The 22,113-nt window shown below is 40.1% G+C and overlaps 1 protein-coding gene across 8 annotated transcripts in view; it reads right to left on the bottom strand.

Moving 5' to 3' along the window:
- Positions 1-6,527: 6,527 nt before the first annotated feature.
- Positions 6,528-22,113, bottom strand: part of SYT2 (synaptotagmin 2) — a 184,130-nt gene continuing 168,544 nt past the window's right edge. For 6 of the 8 annotated variants that reach the window (XM_020782564.3, XM_020782567.3, XM_020782565.3 and 3 more), the window contains 5 exons: positions 20,208-20,375; positions 17,223-17,340; positions 16,227-16,360; positions 13,249-13,847; positions 6,528-8,503 (listed from right to left, as the gene is read on the bottom strand). In XM_020782564.3, coding sequence (XP_020638223.3) covers positions 13,641-13,847; positions 16,227-16,360; positions 17,223-17,340; positions 20,208-20,375 — 627 coding nt within the window. In that variant the 3' untranslated portion in view covers positions 6,528-8,503; positions 13,249-13,640. Of the gene's footprint in view, positions 8,504-13,100; positions 13,848-16,226; positions 16,361-17,222; positions 17,341-20,207; positions 20,376-22,113 lie in introns of all 8 variants that reach the window. The other 2 variants (XM_078393334.1, XM_078393336.1) reach the window with 1 other exon arrangement.

The raw sequence follows: 22,113 nt of genomic DNA, 5'->3' as shown, positions 1-22,113 counted from the left end.
AATTCTATAGTGGTTCATAAGTGAAATTAACCCAATTCTCAGGATCATTTCCTGTCTCCTGCCAAATGTTGCCTATTTTCTTAAGCAGGTTGGACCCTTGGTGAACATACCTTCCCCAGTCAGTGCCACAAAATCAGTTGTGCTTTTCTCTACTGCTGATTTAGTGTCACATCCTCTCTGAAAATGGTTACTCTGGAAAAAGAGAGTGTGATGTTCTGTTGTGTTGCTTACTTCCAGTCACAAGTATTCTGTACTTACCTGTTTCAATGAGAGTTTTAATCTTTATAAATACAGTACTCGGAGGAAAGATTAGCCAGTGAGTGATGGAAAAGAATGTATTTTTATGCAACTTTTTGAGTGGCCTTTCGAACTCTGAAATGAATGATTTTTGTTTTCCTGATTGTTATAAGTATTATATGTTTGAAAGTTTGGGAATAATATTCACACCTATGATGCTTGTAAACACAGCAGTATTTATAAATGAATAAAATAATACTTTAACACTGCCTGAAGCTTTCTTAAATAATGAATACATGTTCCCATGATTCCTTAATTTCTAAAGGAATCATGGATTTTTTTTCTTTTAAGGAGAAATCTTATTTCCCCCTCCAGTCACTGCTGCTCTAGTGTTCAGATTTCTGTACTTCCTGCTGTATATGGGGCTGAGTTTGAAGAAAATTCAGAAACCTCAGCTGGTTCAAAATGGTGTAGTCAGACTGCTGACAGTAATTGATTACAGGGATCACATAATTCCCTAATTACAACAACCTCACTGGCTGTCAGTCTCTTTCTGGGCCCAGTTCAAAATGCTAGTTATGACCTATTGAGCCCTGTATGGCTTGGGTCCTGGCTACTTGAAGGAGTGTGTCTCCCCATAGGGGACTGGCAATGCCCTACTTTCTCATTGATTTAAATAGGATAATACTTGTCTGCATGAACAGACCGAGCTAAATATGGTTGTCCACTTGCACCAAATGTTTCAGCCCATTACAAATGATATAATTCAGTTGCCACTTGAAAAGATGGTAACAGAGAGCAATGCTGTATTGGAAGCCATTTCTGAAGTTCCTAGAGAGTAGCTTGCTAGCTGATTTTAGAAAGTGGAGAGCAAGGAAACCCAGAAGCACAAGGAACTCCCCAATGTCTGTCTAAACCAAGAACAAGTAATTATAAGCTGGCTGCTTTCTCCCTGACTTCATCTCACCATGAAGAAATTCTGTGCAGATTGAACTGCCATTATATGTGCCAGAACTCTAGAAGCATCCCAGCTCCTACGTTTGAATGCCTGACAAATAGGTCCTTTTAGACTAATAAAGGGAAGAATCATTTCTTCATTGTCGTTACAATCTCCTTTTTCTTTCTGCTTAATTATCAATTTCTGGGAGTCAGTAGGCATCTTCTGTGATGGAAGGCAGCTAAACTTCAGAAAATATACAGGGATTAGGTTTTTAATGAAAATTGTAAAAAGAAAGCTGACACTAGTAGTGTTAGGAAAGAAAAAACCCTGGAAAGCCCCAAAATGCAGCTCAAGAAGGAACATATACATATGGTCATGCATGTGAAACATCTCTATTATAAAAGGTAGTTTTCTAAATAACACACATGATCTGTCCAGAAGTCTGAAGCATCTGACGAGGCACAGTGCCTCAAGATTAGTATTTTATCATGTACTCACGTTGTCTAATTTTCAGGCAGGGTAATCTCATATGCTGCCTGAAAATGAGAGTGTACATGTACATAGTAAAAGCTTAATACAGAGGTAATGTGCCTTCTCTGTTAGGAGAGTCTCATATACAATTTGCCTGGATACTCAGTGAGGTGGAGCACCTGGCTATGGAGCCAGAGTTTGTGAGTTCAATCCCCTACTGTGCTGGTAAAAGAAGAGCCAGCCTGTGTAGCCTTGGGCAAACTACATGGTCCCAGAACTACATGGCCCCCAGAAAAAAGGAATGAGAATCCCCTTCACAGTACTGTTTTACCTTGGAAACCCTGAAAAAAGTCACCATAAGTTGGAATTGACTTTACAGCACATAATCATAATTAGTCTTATATGCATTGTCAAAAAAGAGGAGTTCAGTACAAAAAAACAGACTTAATTTGTACTGTATTTCTGTTGCAGGTATTAATTGCTATGTATAAATACAAATTCACAAATAATTGTGTAACTAGAAATACATGTTGCCAAGTCAAGTGTGACTTTATGGATAGAGTGACAGACTAGGCCTCTGGAGAACAGGGCTTGAATTCCCATTTGGACGTGAAAACTCACTGGGGGGAGTGAGTTTCTTAAATATTTCACCTTGCAAGCCCAATGAGGGCTGCTATAAGTTGGTTTTAACTTGACAGCACAGAACAACAACAACAGCATCTTTCCACAGTGGTCAACCTCAAGGCCTCTACTCTCTCTTCCAGCAGTTTTTGATCTACAGACTGGAAAGAGGGTAGGGAGCCTTTAAGTAGAGGACCGTCTTCCGTAATATGAGACAAAAGGCCATTCTATTCACAGGGATCCAGGCCACACAGTCTTTTATGTGTAATGTTCTCACTATCCCACTATGACTTCCATTATTTTACATAACAGAAAAAAAAATACTTGTGGCTAAAATGGACTAGCTGCAATAGGTTTGTATGCTGATCTTTGAAAAATTTCTTCTACATATTAGAAGAGTCCTAAAATTATAATAATTACAATAACTACAGTAAGATGTACTGCAGTAAAGGTGGTAGGTTTTCACATGGCTTAATTGCAAATGGGAATACTGAACATAGTGGCTCAGATGAAACCAACTAGCCTTTATATTACTGTGCTGGGGGCTACAGAAATCAGAAGCTACCACATAAAGGAGTACTTGCTGTTGACAAGTGATGCACAACCCTGTTTTCAGGTCTTTCATATTGTAACCTGAAGACCAAAGAACTTAATGCATTCAACATCTGGGTACACAATCATAAGCCCCCAATCCAACAATTTGGTTTGAATCTGGGCATTCAAGTGCCATACATGCAAGGTTTTCTCAGTTCACTGCAATAGAAAGGGCAGCTCTTCTGCGTGCAAAGGAAGTGAAGTAACTAAGAGGGCTGTCCAATGACACAAGTGAGCCTGCGCATATAGTGATTGCACATGTGACTCTTGATCTAGGGAGAAGTAATGCCGAATGACAAAGCATGCATGCAAAGAAACATTCCAATGTTTGGAATTTAGTGGACTGACAAGTTGTTTCTGTTTTGTTTGCAAAACCTGGGTTGGCTCAAATAAAAATAGGCCATGCTCCATGACAGAGAGCAACTAGTGTTGTGTGCTCAGTATTGGACTAATCCAAGAAAAAACAGGATGTTTTTTATTGTATTACTATAAAAGGGTAAGAAAGGAAATGAGCGTGTCAAGCATAATTTATGTTTGCTGAGGGCTGGGTACTCTTGCATGTACTCCTTTCATTTTCACTTAATGTTTCATTTCTGTTTATTCAAGTATTGTGTGTTCTGTCATTAAAGTTACTTACATTAGTGGTAATGCAGCTGAACATTCTCCTTTCTTTTTTCCAAGGTTGCATATTTGGTTCTCGGTGCCATAGAATTAATTCCGATTTTTTTATTTCATTGGCAATTATGGAGACAAGCTGGCTGGATACATGCCTAGCCCATATGCTTCCACATATGCCAACACCACCTCCTTTGTATTGCCCCCCCCCGAGCAGTTGGCTGTCAAAGGTGACACCAAGTACATGCTCACAGGATATACAGTCATGGCCAAAAATATTGGCATCCTTGCAATTCTGTCAGAAACTGCAATCCTTCTCTCAGAAAATTTTTGCAGTTGCAAATGTTTTGGTACTCATGTTAATTTCTTTGGTTTGCGTTGGAACAACACACACACAAAGAACAGAAGAAAAGTCAAATCTGTTAGGACAAAAAAAAAATTTTAAAGGAAACATTGTAATTGTTTTCCATTTAAGAATAATACTATAAAAATCACAATTAAAAATAAGGTTATAGAGAACAGATCTGATTTTATGAAGGCAAGTTTTCATCTATAGTAAACGGTTTAAATTTTTGTAACTTCAGCCTAATTGAAGTTAAATCCTTCCTATTATATCCCTCTCCACCCATGCATCTTCTGTGGACTTTTCGAAAGTATCCATTATGATAATGGGTCTTTTCTGAAATCCATTGTCATTGTGGTGCATGAAGCTGGAAGCTACAACAATAAATATATTGCTGTGTATATTTTATGTAATGTTGCTGGTGCGTATGTAGAAATATATCTTGATATTTTTGAACTTAATAAAAATAAATCTCTGTTTCTCCAGCTGTACATCTGTCAGTTTTGAACTGCACCATTTTTTCCCCTAAATGCACATTATGTGTCCAACTGCATGCTAATAAACCTCTGGAAAGATTGATGCACCTACCAGTCAGATTAGGTGAGCATATAGTCTGTCCTGACAGTCCAGGCTATTAATCTTCAGATTTCTATTTGCAGAAATAATTGGGGGGCGGGCGTACAAAGTCTCTTCATCATACCTATGGATTGTTGAACTGCTTATAATTTTTACCTGTGTACATTTAAAGGTATAGTGATTTATTTTAGGATTCCTAGAGGGCAACCCCTCCCCAACAACCATTTTTGGTTGTTTGATTGTTGTTGGTTGTGGTGTAAACTTTAGTTTCAACTTTAAGGAAGTGAAGAGGGATAGGGTTGGAACAAATTTCACTAAATGAGCTGACGCTGCTAATCTGTTGCTTTTCTGTGCCACCTAGTGTTTTCTTGTGAGAAGTACCACATAATTGTGAAATGAATGAGTTCTTCATATCATATAGAGTTAATGCAGGAACTGGGCAGAACTTAAATTCTCTTTGTAACCTGCATATTTTCATCCATTACTCAATGACTGAGCTAAAGATGATTTCTTAGAACCTGATCGCTTCAGGAGAGCCTTGCTAGCTTAATCAGGTTCTTGAGGTACCCTGTTTTCCTGAAAATAAGACCTAACCTAAAAATAAGGCCTAGTGTGACTTTTCAGGACACTAGCAATATAAGCCCTACCCCCAAAAAATAAGCCCCAGTTAAGTGAAAACCCACCCTCCACCATTGTGCAGTAACTAGAAGATGATGATATCACTGTATTTGAATATATGTAGATTGTTGTACATGAAAAAAATAAAACATCCCCTGAAAATAAGACCTATTGCATTTTTGGAGCAAAAATTTATATAAGACCCTGTCTTATTTTTAGGGAAACAGGTTACCTACAGAAGGAAAGAAGAGACTTCTTTCATCAAGGTTTACAGTGACTAACACAGGCTGTATAGATAAAGAATGGATGCCTCTGGTAGTGAGGAAAGGGGACTTTACTAAATACGAGTTCCTGCTACGCTGGAAGCGGATGGGTGGGTAGACATATTCTTCCACCAATGTCAATTTGTTCCTTAACATGTACACTTCAGATAGAAATAATTCCTCATTTATTTATGTTTTTGCAGCACCCTGCAAGGATTTCATAACTGCAGCTTCATAAAGTTTTAATGCATTGCATTTGTTAAAGCTTGCCAAATTCTTTTATTGTCCGGAACCAGATTCCTTCTACTTTTGATAAAACACATGTAAGGATATAAGGAATGCAAACATAATTTGAAATAAATTGCTTAAGTGGCATTACAAATGAAAGCATACTCATTGATGAGGGAGGGAAAATGACACAATCTGATTGCATGTATAGAACAACAGAATCATAGAATAATGTAATTGGGAGAGTCCTATAAGGCCATCAAGTCCAACCCCCTGCACAGGAATCCATATCAAAGCAGATCTGAGAGTTTTGTCATATCTTCCTGTAGTCTACTTTTCTCAAGGCTAAACATTTGCTCACAACTACGTTTTGGCCAAGGGCAGTTATGTTCTAAGATTAGTATGTGCTCAGCGATGCATTTGCTTACAGAGGATATGCTGGCAAGTTTTAAGAAGCAGAAGCAAGTGGTTTTGTGGGTTGTTGTTGTGTTTTTTTAGCAATGCTGTTGGATACAAAAATGTGCAGTTGGGAAATTGACAGATAAACTCTGATGCCTCACTATTAAATGCACCCTATTTGTTCTAATTCGTTCTTCAGAAGTTTTCAATCACACAAAGTTTTTCCAGCTGCACATTTTGTGTCCAATTGAATTCTTTAAAAAAAGTAGTAGTAGCATCCTTTAAAAAAAGTTCTGAGTGCAATCAGATTTGCCATGCAGGGCCCAGAGTGAGTCACTTACTGTGATCCCTTTCAAGATTTTCTAGTTTAAAGGACTCAGAAATGGTTTAATACTGGCTTCTTATGAGAGCACTCCAAAACTGTGAAGCTTGCCCAAGGTTACATAGGCTGCATATTCTCTTGGTAGGTGCAATGTGAATTTGAATTCATAGCCCTTGATTCTGAAGTCAGAGTACTCCAGCTCAGTGAGCTATCCAACCTCTTTGCTAAATTGTAACATCCAAGAAGTGTATGTGGCAAAGAGGCTGCTCTTTGGTAAATAATATAGACAGAAAAGAATGATTGGTTCTTTCAGCTAGTTTCTTTAATAAGGAGACACATATCATTACAAAATAACAGTTTAACAATAAAGACAGAAACAGAGTCCACACAAAGGCAGAGAAAGGGGCATTAAAAGCAGCTTACAGCAGAATGAGGTGGGTGGAATTTGATTTGCAGAGCATGAATTGCACTGGAAGAAGAAAAGATGAAAACCCTATTCAGATATTACTCACCACACTATCAGGAAGGGGACATCTAGCTCCCCACCCCCCACTCCTACCCATGGCCTTGTTTTTTTCAGAAAGAAAGTGACATGTCTGAAGAGGGCAGCTTCCCCTTGTGTGGAGGATAATGCTGGGAAAGCTTCCAGAGCTCCTCCTTGTCAGCTGGTTGCTTTCCAAAGCCATAACAGAGAGGAATGAGCCAGGCCCTTCCCTGCCTGCATGTTGAATCCACCCAGATGAGTAATGGCCGAATAGTGCTGAAAGCGGGTCAAGGCTTGACTTAACTCAGATTGTTTGGGAAGTTTGTGCTTGACAGGGAAGGGCTGAAGCGTGACAGGAATGGGAGGCGGAGGGGGCAGATATGCCACCGTGCCCATGAATATCAAACATCTGAAACCTTTCCATCTGTGATATAGTTTGTGTGCCACTTTGATCCTGTCTCCCTGAGGCTACATTCTGTACAGTTTCTCTTATGATCTTCTTACAACAAAAAGGAGCATCAGACAACAGGCATGCCCTCCATGTCATACATGTAATTCATCTTCTGCTGGCAAGAACAAAATGAAGGGCAAGGTACTACTGTCAGTCCTGTTGCTGTTTGCAAAACGGGATGTTTTGCTTTGAGGAAGCAAGGCTGGCACCAGATTTAAAGCTGTCTCTAGAAAGGTTCCAGCTATCACTTCTGCCAGATTTCTGTGATTAAATGTTGACTTCATTCAGGGGCAGTGGCTAGTCTGGTAAATGGCAGCCAGCTTCCCCAAAGCAACCAGTAACATCAGATACGCCCAAGGCCAGAGGAGTGGGTGAAAACGGACATCAGCACTGGTGGTCCCTGCCAGGGCACTTTGGTCCTGGCAGGTGCCTGAGGTGCTGGCAGCTGATGCTGGCCCTGAGGGCATGCTCAGAAAAGGCTTCAGAAGAATGCCATTCACAGCTCCATCTAAGAAGGGCCTCCCTAGAGGCTTCTTCCATCCAGGGTCAAATCAAAAGGAAGGCTTCAGTCCCAAGAGAACTCTCGGTAACCCACAAATGTTCTCAGGAATAACATAAGACACAGATGGCAAAAGAGACAAAGACAACAGAAGACATTAGCAAGGGAGAGCAGAGAGACCGAGGACCACCTGTCAGCCAATCCCATCTTCAGGATTCTGGCAGTCAGTGATCTAATATGGCTTCTAAATTTGCTTCAACAGTGAAATGCTTCAACACGACACAACATTGAAGCTACGATGTTGCTGCTACCAAGACATGGTAAAAATTGAACAAGTTACAGTTTGCAAATGTAGATTACAAGACACTGATGAAATTCACTGCCATATTGTAGGTGTTGTGATCCCCCCACGCGCGCTTTCAAGGAATATGTTTTAGTGGATCAGGCATGCTTTGTTGCTTTTTTTTATTTAAAAAATTATTACTTTTTTTATTGAAAATAAGCGTACATTGTAATGACCATTCTCTCTCCCTATGTTTTTATAACCCCTCCCCCACCCTCTCTACCTTATTAGATAAAATAAATTCATCCACACCACATTTTAAAAATAACTCTGTAGCCTGTAGTTTTGTATTCTAGAAAATGGGCAATGATGTCACACATAGTGTACAGATTCTGCTTTTGGCATGCTGCTACTTACGTACTGGCTAGTCATCATGCATTGTTTATAAAGGATTTTATTTATGATAATAAATCTCTATATCATTTTATATATAAGTACGCACAGATGATTGGACTTGGATGAGGTTCAGATGGCTTGAGTTGGTTCGTGTTTTTCCTCCCTTTCATAAAAAAAGAAACAGAAACGAAATACATAATGTTGTGTATTAAAGTTATAGCTCCCCCTCATTTTAAATAGCAGAAGTTAGATACACCATTTTAGTGTTTTGACTTTTTTTTTTTAAGTGCTAATACTTGTACATAATTGTTTTCAAAGACAATACCCTAGATTGTTATCAGCAGGAAAAGAAACAGAAGTGGTACTGCTACTGCTATTTTGCAATGTGATTTATTAAAAATTCAAGATCCTCAAATATCAGGTCAAAGTAATTTATACAGTTAAGCAGCCTTACTTCAACTACTGACATGGATGCTTATCTTCCATTCTGACTGCACTACTCACCTAAGGCCCAACAAACTGGATGTACTGTATTAAACTATTTAATGCAATTTAGTATGGGCATCCTCATCTAGGAATGCCTATTGTTGCCTATAATTAGCTGCCCCTGAAAACTGATGGACCATGATAATTGCTTTGAAGATTTCCTTCTGTCTTGCTCCAACCAGTTGCCACAGAACTCACACTACAGCCAAATGTAATCTACGAATAGGAGCAGAACCACTAACTCAAGTTAAATGAAAACACAATGTTAGATTATGAGTTTTGGAGTCAGTGGCTGAAATCCTGTTGCTTCATTTATTAAGTTGCTCTACAGCAGGCCTGCTGGATCAGTGGGGATTTGATAAGTCAGTTCTTCCATAGATTCCATTGATTCAAATAAGTAAGTTGCAATTAGAATAGGCACGTTTGAATCAATGTGACTTATGTCTCACCAAATCCCCACTAACTTAATAGGCCTATTCTAGTGTGATTTACTACTCTAAGTGACAAGATTCCAACCCATGTATATTAATCAAGGAAGCTATTTGGTTCCCACCTGTTTTTGCTGGGGAGGGCAAAAACACAGTTTTTTTCTACACAGTTTCTTGGGAGTAAATCTCATTTACATATAAGAGTTTATTTTTTTTAGTAGACACACACAGCATTGCACTGCTACTGAGAATTAAGGCATGGCCAACTTAGTTTGACACTGTTAGAATGAATTACTAATGCAAACAAAGAACTGAAGTTTTTGCACTTATGAAGATCCCATTTATAAAATGTATAATGCTATACATTTGCTTATACCTTGTAGTCTTGCAAGGTAATTAGAAATGTAATAATAATAATAATAAAGACTGTTTTGAATGTTCAAATAATAATAATAATAAATTATTAGTATCCATGTAAATGGTAATGATTCATGGACAGAACTGATTCTAGATTTTATGACAGCTGAAAGAATGATGTAGAGCTCTTCTTGAAAAAAAAATCTGGGAAAGTAAAATAGGCACTGTAAGACAGCAAAACATACTGTTCTATCAGACTCTATCCAAATTATAATGCCTTTAAAGACCAGGAATTGTACACACACAGAAAAAAACACACACACATACACTACAGTGCTCATCACTGTTTAACCAGATAAGACACTGAAGATCTAATATAGAACATATGAGAATCTCTGAGTTTTAAAGAATTTACAATCCCATCATGCTGTCAACCAGCAAAGGCACCAGACACGCTGATATAGCTTTTGCTGTATGTGGAAGGAAAACTCCTGTGGTTCTTCCATCTGCTCTTGGAATTCCCTGGCCCTATAGTGGTGCTGTTTTGATGGCATGTGATTGGTAATTGTGTTAGATTTACTTTTTAGAAACTCACACAAACAGATTCAGAACAACACAAGGACACCCTTCTATTATTATTCCTTAAAACCTTACATCCTTGTCAGTGGCAGCATCAAAAGCTAAGAGAGGCACAGTAAAGGAGCTATGGGAATATTAGTATATCCTAAGTTTCAAAATGATAACAGAAAACAAACCAGTACCAAAGCTATCTTTACACCAAAGCCGTAATGGATTCTCTCTCTCTGTGTCTTTTTTCTGATTCAGGCATACCCATGGCTGTATATAACAATGCAGGGCATATTAAGAGCAAAGCCCAGATTTCTGGACTTCCAGTAATTCTTCCTTGGACTAGGGTTACAATCCATAAATAGTGGCATCTCACCCTCAATTCTAGCTATTTAGCTGTGATAGGTCAGGAAAGGGAATCTGCTTGGAGCATGCTGAAGGCCTTCATTCTCTCCCCTTCTTCACAATCCATACCAGGACATTTGTGAATCTGAGGAGCCTTTCAAAAGCTGGCAATGGCTTCCCCCCCCCCCCCATTAGCTCTGCAATGATTTAGTGAGGGGGTGAAGAGAACCAGAACTGAGGTAAGACCTGCGCAGTATTAGCATGAAGCATTCCATTCTATCACACTGCACATGAATGATCATAGGATAATTCTGCTTGCTATGGCCCCACTGTGACAGAAACAATGTGAGTTTTGTTTTGAGGCTGTGCCACATCCTGTCAAGGAATGCTGCCTCATTCCAAAAACAAAATACATAAACATGTATTTCATATAGAAAGGTAGATGCTGAGGAGAAAGATCTTACTCTTTCAACATGCTGGTTTTCCTATTATGTAGAATATTTGCTTGCTAGTCGTATAGAGGGAGACATTCAAACATGCACTGCCCTAACCTTGCTGTCAGAATAGTACAGCCCAGATGTAGGGTTGCCATCTCCTTAGTGAGAATTGCTTCTCACTTTTCTTACAAGTTTAGCTAGCTGAAAAAAGAGCAGCTCTTAGAAATACAGCTCTACAACATGGGTAGGCAAGTGTACTCTGTGCATGACCCAAGAAGAGGGTGCCTTGTGCACTAGCCAGACTGTTCTTTCTAGGGCAAAATTCCTTATGGAATTAGAGGACAAGCAGCTGACACTGTTCTGGTATGTAAGTCTTGGGTTTATGGCCAAAATACAAGGGGAGATGTAACTGCCTGAAAGACTGTGGATTAAATTCCTTCTCTCACTCTCTATTTAAATGTCACTCTCATCTACTATTTTATATATATAAACTTTAAAGGTAATTATTTATCTGTGTAATAGCAAGCAGGACTTCCATGATCAGATCCACACTAAATCAGTGAATGGAATTCCCACAACAGATCTTCCTTGGCTAAAGCAGGATTTTCTCCTAATGGAGCACCATTGTTTGGGATCCTCCCTCCCTAAATCTGCAATTTGAGCAGGCTTGAGTACCTTACTGATGGGGTTGCTTTCTTTCCATCTTTCCAACATTTGCTTTTTACTGAGTGGTCACTCACAGAATAAAATTAAGCTAAATGTGGGTATGAGATCCAGGTTCATAGGTTCTTGCTTCCGACTATGAATGTGAATCAACAGGGGCAGAAGGTTCACCAAGAGCACAGAAGCTCCGGAACAGTGCCAAGGTCAATCTCTTTTCCATTCCCACCCTATTTGCTTTCCACCGACAAACTCTATTCAGGACATTAATATCTGGGGCTACCTATGAAACAGCCACTCTGTGGTCAGTGCAAACACCAGGTAACAAAGATAATATGGCTTATCCCTCCAGGATCGGCAGAAAAGCCACTAATGTTTTTAGAAGCCAGACAGTGCTATAGAGACAGCGACTATGCTGCCTTTGGTGCATCTTTGGTCCTTTGATCGGAATGGATTCATTCTCCTTCTCATCTCTTTCACTATGCTTCCTCTTAATTGAGTGTAACATTGGGATGAAGGAGAGTGCCCCCAGCTAAAAACTTTGGATCCTTCAACTCCCTCCACTGGGAAATAGGTTAACAAATATATAAGATCCATCTAGGACTCTGTGGACTACCAGGCAACGCTGCTTCTCCTTTCTTCTCTCGGCATCTGACTGGTCTTGGTCCTCAGAGAATAAGAGCACATGGGCCACAATCCCTCAGTCGGTTCCTGCCACACTGCTCCAGTTCCAAATAAAGGTACCAGGAGAAATCTCTAAATATCAAGTTATTGTGTAAGTAAGTAAGTAAGTAAGTAAGTAAGTAAGTAAGTAAGTAAGTAAGTAAGTAAGTAAGTAAGTAAGGAAGGAAGGAAGGAAGGAAGGAAGGAAGGAAGGAAGGAAGGAAGGAAGGAAATAAATAAATAAATAAATAAATAAATAAATAAATAAATAAATAAATAAATAAATAAATAAATAAATAAATAAATAAATAAATAAATAAATAAATAAATAAATAAATAGGCAGTGCAAGATATGATGGGAAGTGTATGCAAATCTGCACAGGACTGACTGGTATTTTTTTCAGACTAGCAAAGCTGTGTGAAGATGAATCCCAGCTTTGCACATACCTGCTTGACCCTTCCAAATGTCACAAGAATTGCCAGCTTGCTATATCTTACTATTTGCATAAAGATTCCATCATGCTCTTTATCCCACCTTAAACATAAATGGAAAATAATATTTTGTGTTCTTCTATGCACACTTGGACTGGAAGTGGATAGTTATGAGTGGAGCTACCACATTCTGATAATTTCCAGTACCACTCCATTGTTCTAATTTTTTTAAAAAAACAGACCACTACAAAGGAACAGAAGACCTGCTGCATTACCTTGATGTTACAGGGCAATTAACATTAGGCAATATGTATGCCTCAAACTATATTTCTATTATAGAGAATTAATCCACCAGCTATCCCAAAAACCAGAGATGTTCCAGTACCAGAGTTACTGCTTCTTCTCTCTGCTAGATGGCACGGATGGCCAAAGGACACCAAAGTCAAAAAGCATCGTGATGCTCCTACGATTCCTAACAGCACCACCACTTCAGACACTTTCCAAAGCAAACACAGTGTATTTGGTTGACTCACGTGGTCAGGCTCTGGTAACATCCTAGTACAATATTCAAAGATCCAATTCAAGGAAGAAAATCCAACAGTGAATAAAAGCAAAGCTATGTTGTGCTGTTGTTTATGGAGTTCTCAGGAAAACCCAAGAAAAAAGCTTGCTTTGCGCTTGGAGAGAACAATATGGAGAGATGAAGGAACATGCAGCAGCCAAACCACTCTGAAGAACGTGAAGGGAACCACTGTATCTTTGAACTTTTTCAACCAGGATGCTCTTGAGTTCATTCGGAATCCCTCTACAGCCACCAAAGAAAGGGTACTGCAGCTCAGAAAACAGAACAGAAATCAAATGTTGCCTAACTGAGGTATTGATAGCTCTTGAATGTTCAGTAGGTGATGCTGGGGTGTGGACCTGCCTATTTATTTTTCCCAAGAGCTGCATCCACTTCTTCTTCAGGCTTCAGGGAATGCCACTGGGCAATGGGGCGACGTGGGTTAGCCAGCATGTCAGACCAGTGCCTTAGCTCCGTGCCGGAGGCATTATTGCCGACAAAAATTTTGCCGATGGCTTCATTCTTTCCCAGCTTGTCATAATCCAGCACAGTGATGATAACTTGCACTTTCTGGAAAAGAAGCAAGAGAAGAAACTTTATTAATATGGGCTCATTCAGTACCCACTATAATCTCTTGTAGATAGGTGGATGTTCAGATGATCTTAATTTATCAATGTTAATCTGCCCAGACAGCTACTCTTTATCTTTTAACCTTGCCTGTTGTAAAAGAAGAAGAAAAAATGGTTCCTTGCTTAATCTTACACCGCAGGATAATGAGATGAGGAAATGGCATGAGAGCAGCAGCATGGGTGTCTGCAGAGGGACACCTGTCCCCCCCCAATCAATTATTTAAATATATACAGACAGATGGATTGCCTTGTTCCAGTACATGTTACACAGATGAATTTTTCCAACAAGCTGTTATGTTACACAGTGCTAAAATGTGGAATAACTTTCATACGGAATAGGCTTCTAAGTGTTTTGTTTCTTTTAAGCACATCTTCAGAAAAATTGGGTGAGGCTGCAGGGAGGCATACAAATCAATTTGTGCATCAGCCATTGACAATCAACCTATGAATTCCTCTTAGCATAAATTTAACTGGAATCAGAGATACACTACATTGGATCCTGGCATCATACAATTCTTTGTAAAAACAAGGATCGGTTACAGCCTTTGAATGTGATACAGCCTTTAGACTGGCCACTCTTTTTAAAAAACTTATTGTTGTTTCTTATTGTACCTCTTTAAGATTGTTCTAAGTATTGTTTACTTTGTCTATCTGGTGTTCAAAATTCCCTTTAGATCGGATACAGTGGTGCCTCGCTTAAAGAGCGCACCGTATAACGAAGAATCCGTATAGCGATCCCTTTTTGGGGATCGCTATAGGGAGCTGCCCCAATCGCCGCACTCGCTTTGCGACGATCGGGGCATCCGGCGGCCATTTTAGAGCCGCCGATCAGCTGTTCGGCGGCTCCAAAATGGCCGCCGGATGACCCGAAATGGCCCCCTGTCAGTGTTTTCGCATCCTCCCCTTGCTTACCGAGGTCGCGAAAACGCTGCAGGGGGCCATTTCGGGTCATCCGCGGCCATTAAAATGGCTGCGGACGACCCGAAATGCCCCCCGCAGCGTTTTTGCGACCTCGGTAAGCAAGGGGAGGGCGCGAAAACACTGACAGGGGGCCATTTCGGGTCATCCGGCGGCCATTTTGGAGCCGCCGAACAGCTGATCGGCGGCTCCAAAATGGCCGCCGGACCAGCGAAAACATCGCTGGAGGGGTAAGTTTTGGCGCCAATTGGAACGCATTAAACTAAGTTTAATGCGTTCCAATAGGGTTTTCCTGCCCCGTACAGCGATGTTTTCGCATAGCGAAGGTTAATCCGGAACGGATTAACCTTCGCTATGCGGGGCACCACTGTATTTTATATTGCACTACACAATACAGAAACAAAAATATGTGTGAGTTAAGGGACATTTGTTGTGCACCACAGTATCATTTGATTTTCTTAGTTCAGAAAGATTCAAAATAAAATTCATTTTGTCATAATCAAGACAACTATTGTTCATTCTTTCCACTGCATTTTCCCCAATACTGTCTGGACTGGAAGAAGAACTACATACAGTCTCATATTGGTAACACATACTGGAATGGCACCAATTAGCATAAGATTTTATTTATCTTAATAGAATGTTTCCTTCTGATATGATGAGAAAGACTGGACAGGCAGTGTGGTGTTGTGCTTAGCATGTTAGAGACCCTGTTTCAAATCCCTCCTCATCTATGAATCTCACTGGGTGAAACTCAGCCTAGCCTGCCATAAAATGGGATCTTGGTAGTAGAAGAATAATTATAGAATCATGAAGGTGGAAGGGGCTTATAAGGCCATCGAGTCCAACCACCTGGTCAGTGCATAAATACAAATCAAAGGATAATCCATGTGGCAATGAACCCTTTGGAGAAAAGGTACTATATAAAGAAGGAAATAAACAAAATACTGCATTTTATTCTTATTGCTGAACTTGTCCCTTTTTTGTCATGCCAGTGCTTACGGACTTCTCTTTCTCAGATAATAATTGGTCCAGGCGGGCCTGGAATCATGAAAAAAAAGCTTATTGTAACTACACATTAGAACTTCTATAGGATTTACCCTGGACACACTGTATTCTGGCTTGTTTAAACATTATCTCTTGAACCTGTTTCCCCTTCCAAAGCTGAACTATAAAAACATCTTGGATAGCTCAAGGTAAGGTGGTATACAAACAAAGGAGAAGAAAATAGGCCAGCCTATACAGTAGTTTGTCCCTTGAATCCAGAGAGCCAAATGAGTTTTGATCATTCAAGTTTCCCACTACAGCCAAGATGGTAGAGTGCTTTATGGATGACTAATGTGACTTGAAAACCCTTTATATCTCCATCCTCCAGACTTCCCCAAGTGAGAAACACATGAACCTGTATCTGTTCAAAGGGAATCTCAAAGCTGAAGGATTCATTAAAGTAAGGATTCAGTGTCTTCTTCTTGACAGTAGTCTTCTTCTTCTTGAGCCTCTTGCCATTCTGCAGCAGGTGAATCTTTACATAGGGGTCTAAGAAAGAGGACCAAACAGTTCAAACATTACAGGCCAATACACAGAAACAAGTGTGTACAAGTACAAGTCCAGTAATGCATCTCATGTTTTGCTCCATTATCTCAAATAGGAGAGAGTTTAGAGTAGCCTTTGTGGAATACCTATGGACGTGACAGATCATGTGTGTCCTTGCAAAAATCTCTCTCTATTTTTAAAAAGGAAGAATCATAGCTATTACTAATTCCCTCAAGAATGTGACTGTCACTTCATATGTAACTTATCAGTGCACAGAGTTGTGCAGGAAAATAAGTGAATACATTTTTCTGTAATACTGAAAAGCAGTGCAACCCTCCCTTTCTGGATGAGTGAATTATTCAAATTGTTGAAATACTTTTTTGGGATTACAACTCCCAGAATGCCCCAGCCAGCATGGCAGGAGATTCTGGAAAATGCAATCCTCCCCCCAAATAACATTCCCAAGGTCTAGTTAAGATGTCCCTAGCACCACCTTCTGGATTGGTATCTTCAGAAAAAACATGCCATGCTTTCAGGTCCTATTTAACAAAACCATTCAGAAGGACACTGTAGTTGATTAAATTAAGATGAACCCCTCAAAATCCTGTTAGGTACACCTGCAAGCACAATGCAGAAGACATAGCTTTTGGAGAAGAATTGCCAAGTTAAGAAATCAGCATAGACATTATCGGTATGCACTGAATTGTGTGACCTGGTACACCAATGTCTATGATTATTTCCTAATTTGAGGCAATACACTCCCATAGTTATTCCATCTGTGTTACTGCCCGTCTAAAAATCCCAATAAGATTTTGTAAAGGCGCCAGTGTGCCATCCAATGGATATGAATTTGACCTGCACTCACCTGAAAGCCCTCCAACGTCCATCTTTTTCAAGTTCTTTGCCTCTAGGATACAGACAGTAAGCTTCCCAGCAGTAGGCACATATCGTAATGAGATACAGATGTCTCCCAATTTTTCTGGCTGTGGAGGATAACACAGCAATGGATTCAGGAAATCTAGGCACTGTCAGAAATGTCTTGAATCTAACACAGAAATCATGCGTAACAGAATGACTCTGTTCATAGGGTGCTGAAAACATGTTATTGGGTCACTATCTCTAGGCACATCTAGCACAGCTCTGCTCAACCTGATGCCCCTGTAGGTATAATGGATGACAACTCCCTGGATCCCTAGACAGTGTGGCCAGGGATCCTGGATGTTGTAGTTGAACATTCCAGTGAACTGAACCATGCTACTGTTGCTGATGTCTGCATATTCCCAAGGCATCCTAGGTGTCTGAGATGGCAGTGATCCAACTTCCTCCCACCTCAAGCATTGCTGCAGGACATTTGGCTTCTTAGCTGGAGGAGGGGGAGGCAGCAACAACAACAGTGAGTAAGAGGAACAAGAAAGATGCTGTAGATTTTGATTTGTTGACAGGATGGGAGGCAAGTATGAATATAAAAAAATAGATCAAGGAAAGTGGGAGGAAAGAGAGGAAAGTTTTACCATGTACCTGGCTAGTGTCAAGACATGGAATGAACCGCTAGCCTTTTGGTAATCTAAATGAACAAGTTAACATGGCATAACATCCTGGGGGAAGGGGTTGCTGCTGGGATCCCTGGGGGGTGTTGACCCTCAACTTAGACACCCAAGCAAGACCCTCAGAACCAGGTACTGCTGGATATGTGAGAGGTGTGGGATGCGGACGCCCAACTTGGGGACGGAGGACAAGGTCACTGCTGAATTAAGTGGAAGAAGACGTGGGGCAGGGGACCTGTCTTTAGTTGGAGACTGTAAGAGAAGCCCTAGAGGAGGCCTGGAGGGGCAGTTGGTGAGAGGGAGGATGGAGGACGCCATTACACCCCATCTGAATCATTGGACCCGGAGGGGGAAGGGGCATGGGGAGATGCCCAGGAGGAGGTAGAGGTGTGCTGAGAAGGCAGAGGAGCATGTGAAGGGACTGGAACTAAATCTACCATGAAGATTCCTGAACAGGAGTCCTCATTGAGTTCTGTGCACCGCAAGGGCAAGGCAGCTGACCAGACAGGCCCAGTTTGAGCAGCTATACCTGGTTTCAATGTGAAGACTACCACTGCCAGGCTGTGCTAAGCCAAGCGGACCCCAAGCCTACTGAGAGGCAATGCTGGACATGAAAAAGGCACAGAGAATACCAGCAGCAGCCACTGCCTCCACCACCACTGCAAAGCCCCTGCCATTGGTGAGCTCTGAACCTTGCCCTCACTATAAACTTACGAAGCGACTCTCTTCAGGGTCCCCACTTTGGGTCCTCCATGGAGACCCCACACTAAAGGACTACCTGGACCCCAGGGGAGCCTACCCAGGCCTTTACTGAGCTGAGACTGGGCAGAGGCAAGTGCTGTCGGCTTTGCCCAAGTCAAGTAACAGGATTTGCACAAACTCTGTTGTTTTCTCTCCCAGCTTGAGTGGGACTGTGTGGAGTCAATGCAAACGGGCATGGAGGATGGGTTACCTGCTGACCCCACAAGAGATGGGGAGCAGAACAGTTTAGACATCCACAAAGCTCCAGGGGGAAGATGCTCAAAGACTGCAGTAAAACTCAGAGTAGGGTGAATTGCTTCTCACCCTTTATTTAACATTTGGATATCTGTCTTGTGATGTAGCAGAACAACAATGGCTGTCTCACCAGACAGGGATGTGAGAGGAGTGTTCTTGCTTTAAGTAGCATCAGATTTCTACCTTTCATTTGATTTTATTTTCTAGTTTAGAGCTGGGGTAAATGTTTGTGTTGGAAAATTACAATTTTGCACGCTTCTTCTCTAACACTAGGTGTCAGTGTGGAGCATGTGCTGAATCCGCTGTAAAGTTAAAGAGTTTCTTTCCGTGCCTCCGAGTCCTTGAGGTTGCCCTTCCTTTCTGTTGGTTGCTTTGCTAGCCACCTTTCCTCTCTCCATTTTCTGCTCTCTGAATATAGACATAGTTCTACACTCTCTATAAAAGGAACAACAGTGCGTATTGTTTTTTCCTTTTTTAATTTCATTAATTAAGAAACATGCTGAACAGAAATGTTTCCTTTTCCAAGTGAGCATGTGAAATTGGGCAAATCCCTTCACACTTTTCTCTGCATCAAAAAGGGAATAATCAAATTCCAAACCTTTCTATAATATGTTTGGATCCCAATTACAGAAAGATGCAGGCCAAAGTATGATGTTTAGAAAAATTTAGAAAATAATAAACAACAGACTACAGTGCAATAGAGAGCATTGCCTGCAGTCCCCTAATGAGTCTACAATACAATGAGTGTTTACCTTTTACATAAATCATCTAAAAATGGGGTTGGGATTAAAAATGAAAAGAAGAGAGAGAGAAAAAACTAAATGGAAGAAAAAAAGTTGAGAGAACTTTTGAAATATCCTATGAATTTTTGCCTTAAGACAGGATGGAGAATAAGCTGCAGAGGAAACCACTGAGGTTGGAAAACCTTAATAATATAAATATGTCCTTTTGAAAAAGAATTGCTAAATTAGAATTAAGGACTTCTTATATGATATTAGAGCTTAGGGATGCCCCCCACCCCTCTCACCACTTGCTTCACACTAGTTTTTCCATGCTGACCTTTAAATCCATGGCCTCATCCCACAAATAAGGTGCAGGGAATTGGGCTTCTAGACTAGCCTAAGCAGCTTTCATTCCCTTGGTAGTGACAAAGGAAAATGATGTCAAGCCGAGACAGGTTAGTAGCAAAAGCAAAAGCTATAAATAGGTTTGAGATGAAGGCTCAAACTAAAGGATACAGTCCTTACTCAAAAGTCATCTACCTGCCTAAACTCATGTTGGATAGAGGGTAACATCATTTCTTCACTTACCTCTTCTTTTTCTGCACTCTCTAGGTCCCTCCACTCTTCAATGGGCTGACCCAAGTCCACAGTGTTCATAGGCACCTTGACTTCCCCAATGATGTCATGTTTAGAAAATCGGTCAAAGTCATAGATGGCCATCACCAAGGTCTTCCCACCCAGCTCTTGATAAGGAATCTATAACACAATAGGATGACCGGTTAGCAATCAATGTAATGCATCTGAAAGGAACTATCAAAAGGCTCTAAGAACAGTCTTATGTGGTTGCACTAAAATTAGGATCCTATAGGTTTTATTTAATAAAATAACTGAAATTACTAAAAAAAAAAAAAGATACAGAGAAATTAAAATAACACAACAAACAGAACAAAACTCAGGAAAGCCACTATGATTTACAACAATGTTTGCATTTCCAATCTTTCTAAATTGGTATTCTGATTTCAGCAGCTAAAAAAGAATGACTTTAGACTATAATCTTTTATGAGAATTTCTAAGGAAACAAAAATATGAAATAAAAATATTTGGAAGAAATAAAGAAAGACTGTGCATATGAAAAACAAATACACTCCAGAACAAACTATTACTCCAATATGATGAATGAATGCCTTCAGAACCATTTTAGCAAAATGATGCCAGAGTATACAATTCAGGAGACAAACTAAGGTCAAAATTCTAGACAGATGGCAATCTAAATATTTACAACTCCTGATATTTTTGCTATACTAGAAACAAACTAGCAGCTGCTTATTACTCCAGACAATGGTGTAAAATATGTACTAAGGTTTGGCTATAAAAGCTAAGTGGAGCTGGCCCTTCATATCAACTTTGTAGCTGATCTTGATGCAACATATTCATTATTGGGAGCATTCTGGAAGAGTGTGTGTGTTCACTGTGACATTTTGGCAGCTTAACACAACAGGGTGAACCTCAATTAGTTATATGCAACTTGGTTAGCAGAAACAGGCTTCCTTGCTACACGTCTCTCCCGTCCCTTTATAAATGTTATAGAGAGGACTAGCATAAATTGTAGTTGGTGAAGGAGTACCCTGTTACATACAGCTATGACATCACCTGCCCGTCACTGCTGAAGCTGTGTGTCATCTGCCAATGGTGTGACGGAGGGTGGGACATAAGGGGTGGAGCTGTTGTATATAAGGGGAGTGAATGGTGTGAGTGATTCAGATAGGGCCAGATAGGGCTTTGAGATAGGGTTAAGATAGGGAGATAGTGAGAGATAAGAACTGTGCTACATAGTGAGGGTCTGTGAGAGTGTGTGTGTGATTGTTATATTATTATAGTGATTAAAGTATTATTTATATTCAAGTGATTTACCATTCCTTTTGTTTGTATACAATAAACCTAAGTTTTTATTTTGAAATCATACTTTGGCCTGAAGCTTTATTTGAGGGAATGGTTGGTGGCAGTGGAAACAAAGAGTGATTGAGTGTGACGTAACGGCACCTTTGTGAGGTATAAGGTGGCTGTTACATACCCCAACCCCAAAATCAGTGAGGAGACCTTCCATCAAAGGCAAATGTGAGAAAAGGGGCTGGGAAAAATTCCTTCCACTGGCCAATTTTTGTATTCAAAATCTGGATCCAGTCCACTGACACAATGATTTCAGGGAACTCACCAGCACACCTAATATTTATTTTCTAATTGCTTATCTACAGTCCAATGTGGTATATCTAAATATATTTACTTATGACTTTTGAGGCTGCTCTGTATTTAAAGATGTAAGGCATGGTGCTCTCAATGAAATGACTTCAAAATGATCTTTAAAGAAATTAAACAAAGCTATTCAATAATCAAATAAAATCTACAATGCTATAATATAAATATGAAACCACAAAATAAGTTAGATCCTTTCTGGCTCTGCAGTTCTAAGATTAGTTATCACTACTACTGTGATTAT

The sequence above is a fragment of the Pogona vitticeps genome, chromosome 4 (genome assembly GCF_051106095.1).
Source record: "Pogona vitticeps strain Pit_001003342236 chromosome 4, PviZW2.1, whole genome shotgun sequence".
Taxonomy (NCBI): domain Eukaryota; kingdom Metazoa; phylum Chordata; class Lepidosauria; order Squamata; family Agamidae; genus Pogona; species Pogona vitticeps.
This window is presented reverse-complemented; position numbering and strand designations above follow the sequence as displayed.